Source organism: Tamandua tetradactyla, chromosome 22, assembly GCF_023851605.1.
Source record: "Tamandua tetradactyla isolate mTamTet1 chromosome 22, mTamTet1.pri, whole genome shotgun sequence".
Taxonomy (NCBI): domain Eukaryota; kingdom Metazoa; phylum Chordata; class Mammalia; order Pilosa; family Myrmecophagidae; genus Tamandua; species Tamandua tetradactyla.
In genome coordinates this window covers 27,339,509-27,349,408 of record NC_135348.1, presented here as the reverse complement: position 1 = coordinate 27,349,408, position 9,900 = coordinate 27,339,509, and the positions used below count along the sequence as shown (strand labels likewise).

Here is a 9,900-nt window from a genome sequence, read left to right as displayed (position 1 = left end):
CTTACATAGGATAAGAATTTTAAATTAGATTACTGATTTTAAAAATCCTCTTCCTTATTTTAAATATACTTATTCATATGCTACATGTCACTACATATTACATTTCTTATCCCAAAATACTTGCCTATAAAAATTTGTTTACTTAAGCAAAATGACTGCCTAATAAAATTTCCCCTGCCAAGTTGTCAAAGGAATAATAATGCAATCTTAGGCAGAAACTCAAGCACTGAGATAAAAGCCATATCTGAGTATCTGATGTATTTTATTTGTTCACATTTCTCCTATTTGAGATTAACACTACTTCATTCGACAGTTTAAAAAATCATTCTGTAAACAAAATAGGAAACAGCAGCAACAGCTAAAATAAAGACACAATATATAAGAAATGAAAGGAGTATTCTGAATAAGCAAAGAAAATATGACCATGATTATGAATTCAACAGTAAGAAGACGAAATCTCCAATGTCTGTAAAAAAACAAAACCATAATAGTAATTAAAAAAAACGAAGCAAGAATTCAAAGTGCAGGTGTGCTAGTTATCATTTCCACATCCATTCAGGAAATAGATAGAGCATACTATTCTTTTATATAAAGTGACAAGTTTTGTTTTAAAACATTCAGTTACATTATCTTGCAGGGTTTTTTTTTCAGTTTATATTATCTCTACTTTACAGATGGTCATACGCAATACATTGTACAATTTCTTGAATCTATGGAGATTATGAAAATGGTAAAGCCTATTATTTTTGCTTTATTTGCAATGAATAACAAGAAGCTGAAAATCCAGTGTCAGAAGTATCAGTACTTTTACTCTTTCAAAAAAAAAAAAAAAGGAAATCCTGAAGCCTCTATTATCTTTGCTGCCTCTTCCAGATTCTCTGTAACAAAGGATGGTTCGTTTTCAATGAATTCTGGCCATCAGACATGATCAGAATCATTTTATTTTAAATGCAGAATTGATCTGGCCATTCGTCCAAATGGGTAAAATAAACTGTTATTCTGGCGTCATGTTTAAATCACTTATACATTCGCAATTGTTTAGATCCTTAAATGTTTTGCCCTTGAAAGGGAGCATCTGTTGAATGCGACTTTTGAATTGAGGACTTGTATGAAATCTTTAAAAAATATTTGTAATGCCTCCTAAAATGGCGTGGTATAGGACTTACCCCAGCTGACAATGCCTTTTCCACTTAAGAATATTCTCGTATTTGTGGCCTTTCATTTTCCTTACCATTCCAATTTGAAAAGCCCCAATACACAAATGACTGCCACCCTGTTTGGTGTGAAACAGTACAAGTTTTTAAACCATGTATACAGCTCAACAGCAATATTAATAAGCTCTAATACACACATACCACTGACAGATTGCTGTTTTGGAATCCACTGAATAAACTGTATTCTGGCCAACCCCCCCTCCCCCAAGAGAACAAGAGCCTGGGCTCTCCCTACATCGAGGCGTTTGCAAACCTCTCCAGCAGTTTTCATTCTTCTGTGAAAACACCAGGCTTCGAGCTGGGTACTAATAAATATTTAATTTAAAGGAAAGGAACCCCGACACAGAAGAACATAAAAAAGCCCCTTCCCCCGTCCAGGCGTCCCCCTCCCCAACGGGGGCTGGCGTGTCAGCCCGACACCGCGGAGAGCTCGTAGTCACTGACGGAGGTGAGCGGCTTGCCCATCATCCGGGTGTTTTTCGCGCTGGTCACCCTGGCCATCATGCACACGGGCTTGTCAAAGTACTTCACCAGGGCGGGCTCCGTCAGCAGGGAGGCCAGGAACTGCTCGAAGGTGATGGCCCAGTCCCGGTCCAGGCTGGAGCTCCGGGGCAGCGCCGCCGTGCCCTGGCCACTGCGCACCAGGACCGTGTCCTCCCCGATGTCCTCGCAGTGCAGCTTGTCCTCCTCGTGGGAGCCGGCGCTCAGCACCGAGTACGAGGACATGGAGCTGTCGTCCTTGGTGTCGTCGTCGGAGATCAGCATGGACGAGCACGCCCCGTTGTCCCGGGGGGAGGAGTCCTCCAGCTTGATGTCCTCCATCTGCCCTCCCAGAGAGGGGTCCTCGCTGTCGGCCCCCAGGCTGGCGGGCAGGGGCTCGCCGGCCTCGGCCCCGTAGGCGTGGCCGGGCGCCTTCTTGGAGAGGAGGATGCCGGGGATGGCCTGGTGGCAGGAGGGCCCGCCGCCCCCCGCCTCCCGGGCAGGCGGGCCGGTGAAGAGCTTGCCCACTTCCCCGATCTCCAGCAGCAGGCTGGTCACGGCGGCTGTGGCATGGTAGAGTTCCTGCTCGTTGGGGTCCTCACTGAACATGTTGTACATGGTCTTACACAGCTCGATGAACTGCCCCTGAGAAAGGGATTCGGGAAAACACAAAGAACGTGGTCATTTTCCTGGGGAGCGCAGAGGCGGGACTGAAGTGGGCTGTGAAACCATTTAAAATCAGGACTCCCCCCTGCCCGCCTCTAGGCATCTGCTCTCACTCTCGCCACCCCAAGCATCTCCCAACATTCGAGTCTCTGTCAACTCTGAAGCAACTGTTCTCTAAGCGTCTGCCTCTGAGGTTTCCCCAAAAGGTTTCCCCTTTCAAAGGACTCCAGTAAACTAAGCAAGGGCCACCTTCAAGAGGCAGAGTCATCTCTCTACCTAACCAAAAAGTCACACCCACAATCGGGCGTGCCAACACCTCCATACAGATAATCTCATCAAAGAGTTTCCACCCTACCGTATTGAATCAGAATTAAAGGCTTTTCTGGGGTACACAACACTTTCAAACCCGCACAGGAACCAAAACAGATTAAATTCCTGTTTTGTCAGCTTTAAATCACAGTGACTGTAAACTGTCTGGACACCACTTATACCCTATCCCTGGCACATATTAAATGCTCAATGGCCAGGCTTAAAAAAAAAAAAAAAAAATCAGGACTCCCAGAAGGTCTTCCCAAATTCCTAGGATGGATTCATGTGCTGCTCAAAGTCTCTTTAGTGATATTTCTGATATTTGGTGAATTATGAAAATTTCCAAACATATATAAAAGTAGAAAGAATGAAATCATCAACCTTCACATATCCATCACCTAGATTCAACAGTGATTAGTATTTTAAACATTTCCTTCATTAGCTGTTCTTCTTATTCTGTTGTTCTTTGTTGAAGGAGTTTAAGAAAACCCCAGACAGCCTCTCATTTCACTTTGACACACTTCAGTATAGATCTCCATATTTCAAAGGTTAGCTCAGATCCCTTTTTCCATGACATCCCCTGATTGCCCCTGACGTCTTCCCACCTTCATTTCTGATTATGTATCTGTTCCTCTGTTATGAAACTAAGCACATTCTATCCTGTGTTGTAATTTTCTATATTGTTTTTTTCACTCATTACGTTTCAATCTGAAAACAGCATGGGCTTGTCTTTGAGTATTTGTGTGCTTTTAACATCTTGGGATGACAGGTGTGTACTTGGAAAATGGAACAGTGCTTGGTTCACATTTTCTCTGAGTAGGTCATTTTCTAACAACCCAGTATAGTTTTGATGCAAAAAAAAAAAGTGCACAAAATAATATCAAACAGATGCTAATTAAGCGCCCCCAGTTACCATTATATTTGAGGGGTACTTAGTCTACATTTTTCTATGGCTGGAAAACAGAGCTTCAAGGTTTGAAATAGATGAAATAAACAGTAAAGCATGTACCTGATTTAATTTGGGTAAATCCTTTGCATTCTTTGACTTAGATTTATTTTCTGGAGTCCAGAGTCTCAGGTAGTTACGGTTTTCTTGAGAATGTGTCCTCTTCCCTAAAACCCAAACGTCAAGGAACATGTTCAAAGGTCAAGAGAATGGTGTTTGGCCAGCAGAAAGGTAAATATATAGATGAGAAAATCTGTACCTTTGTCTGTTTTTAGACTCACTGTAACAAAGCCATCATCTGCACTCTGTTTGCCTCTGGTATCCAATCCAACAACTACCAAGAAATATTCAGAAGAGAAATCAGAATGGTGTAAAATATAACCATATACTTAGCATTTATAGAAGAAAATAGAAAAACCTCTAGTGAGGGTTGACAGATTTTGCAGTTTAATTTGAATTTCATATAAACAATGAATAATTTTTAGTGTAAGTATATCCCATACAAATTTTTTTTTAATGGGACATGCTAAAAAAAATTTGTCATTTATTCTAAATTGCAATTTAACTAGGTGTCCTATATTTTATTTGGCAACCCTACCTCTAGGTGGAGGACTCTCACAGAATTCTTTTTCTCAACTGGGGGATCAGAGTGGAATGAAGAATTAAAAGGATGATGTTATGGAGTTTTCGGTACTTAAAAAATATATAGTGCCTGCCCCAATAAATGCTGATTTCCCTCTCCTCTCTGCTATATTACTAACTTTACTTTGCATATGTGAGACTGGATTTTCTACCAGACCCTGTAAAACATAAAAAACTCACTCTTTTAAGGAAATTAAAATCTACGCAGGCAGATAAAAGTAAAACAAAAAAATCTTTTGCTAATATGCTATCACTATGAAATTCCTTCAGATTCATAATTTGGCATTTCAAAAATATGATTTTCAAGGAACCCACTTATAATTGCTTTTTTTTTTCTCTTTTTAAAACAGGACATTTACAGGGCACGAAGGACTTCAGAAGGGAGTGATATGTAAGTTTCAGATCCCTCTTCCAGCACTTCTTTAACGATTCAAAAAGCTAGCTTTGCCAGATATGTGACTTTTACTATATTGGTGTTAAACTAATCTCAGTAGGTTTTAAGACAGAGCGAGGGCAATGCACTACATGTCATCTAGAAATTCCCCTCGTCTTCTTTTCCCCCCTTTCCCCCTTTCCTCTTAATGATGAAAATGATTTTGGAAACAAGTGAATATTTAAAAAATGGATCCTATACAACCATTTAAAAACAATGTTTTCAAAAAAGTTTTAATGACATGGAAACATGCTTACTGGATTTTAAGTGAAAGAGATAGCATACAATAATGTGTAAACAATTTGTTCCCAATTACATGTATTATTATTCTAACTACATATATCATGATTTTTAAAGATGGAAAAAGAAATATTTCAAGCTATTAATAACGGTTTTCTCTGTTTGGTAAGATTTTAAAACATCTTTAGCTTATTTTGTATAATTTACCTATAATTAAAAAAATTAAACACAAAACAATATTACTATTAGGATTAAAAACATGTTTAAAAAAAGCATCTTTCAGAATAAAAAAGCATCTTTCTGTGATATTAAATATTATTGTTACGTGACCATTCCGTGGCATTTTTGAAGCAAATGAATTATTTTCTGAGATGAATGTCCACTAAGGAAGATAAGGCTATTATTGCAGCCACAGAACTGCTACTGTTAAGAATATTGTAGGACAAACTAAGGCACTGTGTTAAAAGCTTTAATACGTGATTTCATTTGAAACTTTATAAACACCCAATATGATAGCCATCCTCTCCATTTTCCAAACAAGGAAACTGAAGCTCAGAGAGGCAAGGAGACTGCCTGAAGGCAGAGAGCAGGCCTTCTGTCCAAAGCATGTAACCTCAACCTCAGCTTGCCAACAACAACAGGACTGAGTTCTCCGTACTCCTCTCTACTCAAACATTTATGTGCTTACAGCTTAAAGGCGGATCTAAGATGTGCTCATGTGGGGACTGAAAGGTTGAAGAGGAAAAGGACCACAAGAAATCCACATTTACTTTCGGACTCAGGTGAGGGCATACAGCTGCCTTAATGATGAATTTGAATGTCAATAATTCACCGCAGAAGCTGAGAGATGGTTGCTTAGACAAAATAGTACCTCATACAGGGCCAGATAGTAACTGATTGAGGCTTTGTGGGTCATATGCTCTCTGCTCCATTTACTCAAGTCTATTGCTGTTGCACAAAAGCAGCCACGGACAACGAACAAACAGGTGAGCTGGACTGTGCTCCAATAAAACTTTAGGACACTAACATTTAGATTTTATAATTTTGCATGCAACAACATATCATTCTATTTTTTTTTAAACCATTTAAAAATGTAAAAACTATTCTTAGTTCACAAGCTGTACAAAACAGTAGTAGGTAGAATTTGACTCGTGGGTCCTAGTTGGCCGATCCCTGATGTAAGAGCAAAGGTGGACAGGAGAGAATGCTCTCAAAAAATTCCAGCCCTGATTTTAGGGAGCAGCATAGCAACAGGATGATGTCCTTAATGAGCAGACCCTTGCAGGGAGAGGGGGCAAAGGATCTAGCCATGGTTTTTCTAAGCCAGCAGGACACAAAGTTCATGGAGCCTACGGTGGAGACCTTCTCCCCAGCGGTCACCCAGTCTCAAATGCACGGAAGGGAAATAACCTATCAGGCAGCGGTAATCACATACTTCTTTGACTGACTTGAAAGGTAGTCACCTTTGGAAGCATGTCTTTTTCTAATAACAGAGGGCTTTGTAGAAAGGAAATACGAGTGCCTTGGGTGAGAAAAGTCACTTACCATGTGTGCATTCTGGGGTAAGAAAAGTCACTTACCATGTGTGCATTCTGGGGTGATATCTTCAAAGAAGTATTGAGTAGCTTCAAAAGCAGAATCTGGCTCATCTTGATCAGTGGATGGCTCTAGAGAAGGGAGGGAAGAGAATTCTCTTTCATATTGGCAAGGTCATGACTCAATGATAGTGTGCCGCAATCATTAAAGCATAATATAGGAGAGGATATTATTAGAGGATATGACAGGGTAAAAAAGCTCAAGTTACAAATGTGGGGCAGGGTCACACAATTGAGGGTTCTGAACGCCGACTGCCTCTAAAACCTTAAGCGTGTGTGGGGTTTACTCCATTTCCAACCACACCTTCCTTTTTAACAACCCCACAAAGAAAATTTCCTCTGCATATGGAGAATTTTCCAAATCCTGTGGAATAATGTTTTACAAACCAAATTTTCGGAAATGATATGCTAGAAAGATAATAATCCCTGTAGTGGGTTGAATTGCATCCCTAAAATGATAAATGCGGCTCCTATTCCCTTGCATCTGTGAATGTCACCCTATTTAGAAGTAGGACCTTTACAAATGTAGGTAATATAAGGTCATACTGGATGAGGGTGAGCCCTAAATCTAAAGGCTGGTGCCCTTTTAAGAGAAAGGAGAGGGATTTGGGGATACAGAGACATAGAAAGGAGAATGGTATGCAAAGATGGAGGCAGAGACTGCAATGATGCAGCTATAAGCTAAGCAAACAAAGAGAGAGATAGGGAAGAGACTTTCTCTCAGAGCCTACAGAAGGAACCAACCTTGCCGACACCTTAATTTCAGACCTCTAGCCTCCAGAACTGCACGAGGATAAAATTCTGTTTTTCAAAGCCTCCCACTTATTCCTGTCAATGGTAAAGCTGCTTCCTCTAGGTGCAGACTCTCAGCATGTCCTCCAGTTTTCTCTTTCACAATCCTTGTGTCCATATGCTATCATGGACAGATGTCCGTGCTTTTCTATTACTACAACTCAGACCTCAGACAGGTACATGACCATAAATCCAGCATATGCTGATTCAGAGAACTTATATAGGTGGTCATCTTTCAGTTTCAGTGACCCATTTTTGATTATGTGAATTTAAAAGGGGCTGAACAGGTTACTCCAAAAAAGATATTTTGAGTCAGCTCATGGCTACCAGTACAGGTGCTACTGTGTGTAGCTCACTTACCAGGCAAGACATGCATTTTGTACAGGAGTTTGAGTTTCTCTGTGAGATCCCCATGGCATGCAGCACCTAGAAATCACATAAGAACCAACAGTAAATGCTTAGTGTGCCCTGAAAAGTCAACTTTTTACAAACTGAAACGAAGACACTGTGACAGAAGGTGTGGCCAGGAAAAGTTTGGGCTAGAGCTCAGCATCTGGAGCCAAGATGTCTGGTTTTAAATCCTCTGTGCTTACTATGTGCTCTCAGGCCAGTTCACCTCCCTGCACCTCAGCTTCCTCTCTACAAGGCGCAATGATAATAGAACGTTCTACCAGCGGTCTTGACATTAAGATGCCATGAAATGCCAATTAGCGATTAGATTGGTTAATAAGTATAAAATATTTCAAATAGTGGCTGGCACATAGCAGACTACTGTCATCAATAAAAGAGGTTATGCGTTTGGGCCCCCACATCCTGAATAACTATTAGAGAGAATTCAGAAGTCATTTCAACGTATGTTTGCAAAAACATTATTACTCATTTTAGAAGGCTTACTAGTTCTTTTACGTCCTGCTAAATGTTTCCTCATTTTAATTTATTGTAATACATCTGTCATTTTATCATCAGAGCTTCAAGCCCTCCAAATACTCTTACTTTTTCCATTAAAGACGATATTTATTTTAGAAATCAGAAAACTCTTTCTGATGATTCATTCTCAGAGCGTCTACTTAAAATGATGAGATATGCAAAAAGAAGAAGAGGCAGCATAGAATCTGGGCTGGAAGGAACAAAAGGGGTTGTCTAGATCAACCTTCTACTTGAGGAGAAACCTCTTCCAACACACCCTTGTCAGACAGGAATCCAGCAACTGCTCTCGAACATTTTCAAGACAAGAAGCTCATTAAAACCAGGGGCATTTCAGCTCACAGAGGCACTCTCTAAATATCAAAAGTTCTTCTGTAACTTTTACTCTAGCCCAGGGTCTCAACCTGAAGTTATAACTTCCCCAAATCTATGAATTCCATTAAAAGTAAAATTTTGTGTGTATGTGCCTATGTGATTTTTTTGGGGGGGGAAGAAAATGTTCACAGTCTTTATCAGATTCTCAGAGAGGTCCATGATTCCACAAAGGTTTAACTTTGCATTCAACCTTTATACTCTTTTATTCTGTAGATTCATATTGACCACAGGATTAACTAAACCCTAAGATTTTTGCAATTGACTATTACTAATCTTGAAAATAATTTAATTTATACTAACCATTCACTCTTGTTAAGCCTTATGCTAACCACCTCACATGTGCTATCTCTTTTACGTCTCACAATAACTCTAAGGTGGGCACAGTTATTACCCCCATTTTACAGATGAGAAAAGCCACGCTTATTGATGTTAAGTAATTTGTGCAAAGTCATAAGCTAGTCAGTAGCAGGCCCAGATTTTTCTGACCCTGGAGTCCATGCTTGAAAACACTACACTATATGCAATATCCTATCTAGTTCTTTCACAGAGAGTTATTCTTAAAATGTAAGAATTCTGATTTATCCCTACACATTTTTTTTTTGCCAATCATTTTCTCTTATCAAAAAAATTGTTAACCTTGTTTTTTGTCATGCAACATATCAGCAGTCTCTCCCAACTTTGTGCAGTCTTCTCTAACTTCATGGTTTCAGTTACTCACAAGAGTCTGGTAGAGGAGCTCGAACAGTAATTGTAGTGAAAATCGTAATGCTTTTTGAACCAGGCACTATTCTAGAAACTTCAGTGATGCCATTACTCCTGACAAGAGCCCTATTTTACAGATGAGGTTAAATACCAGGTCCAAGTCAGTAGTGACCTCTCTCTTAGCTGAACTTGATTCATGAGAGTTGTGCAGCCAGTTAGGCAATCACCAACTTCCTGCACATCCACCTTTTCCAACTACGAATGATCGGTCAAGCAACTGTTTGCAATCATGGCACGCTCCAAGAAGCTGAGCGGCTACACCTTTTAGCAATATTATTGGAAAAGGAAAGAAAGCTATCAGAATGGCTTTTGATAGTAACCTCTCATTTCTAAGTTCATATAGACAATTTATTTAGTACTTTATAAAATGACCTATCTGGGGATTGATACCAAAATCAAAAATACATCCTTTCAGAATTCATTTAAAAAACAAAGACAGTGTTTCTCATTTCTGGTCTACTCGTATTTTTTCCATAGCTATAATAGGCCAAAGGACTGACAGCACTGCTGTAGCCACACCTG

The 9,900-nt window shown here is 39.8% G+C and overlaps 1 protein-coding gene across 4 annotated transcripts in view; it reads right to left on the bottom strand.

Moving 5' to 3' along the window:
* Nucleotides 1-252: 252 nt before the first annotated feature.
* The window catches only part of TBC1D9 (TBC1 domain family member 9), a 146,614-nt gene continuing 136,966 nt past the window's right edge, over nucleotides 253-9,900 (bottom strand). For all 4 annotated transcript variants that reach the window (XM_077139967.1, XM_077139969.1, XM_077139970.1 and 1 more), the window contains 5 exons: nucleotides 7,678-7,743; nucleotides 6,511-6,597; nucleotides 3,875-3,949; nucleotides 3,679-3,782; nucleotides 253-2,339 (listed from right to left, as the gene is read on the bottom strand). In XM_077139967.1, the coding sequence (XP_076996082.1) occupies nucleotides 1,623-2,339; nucleotides 3,679-3,782; nucleotides 3,875-3,949; nucleotides 6,511-6,597; nucleotides 7,678-7,743 (1,049 nt within the window). In that variant the 3' untranslated portion in view covers nucleotides 253-1,622. The remainder of the gene's footprint in view (nucleotides 2,340-3,678; nucleotides 3,783-3,874; nucleotides 3,950-6,510; nucleotides 6,598-7,677; nucleotides 7,744-9,900) is intronic.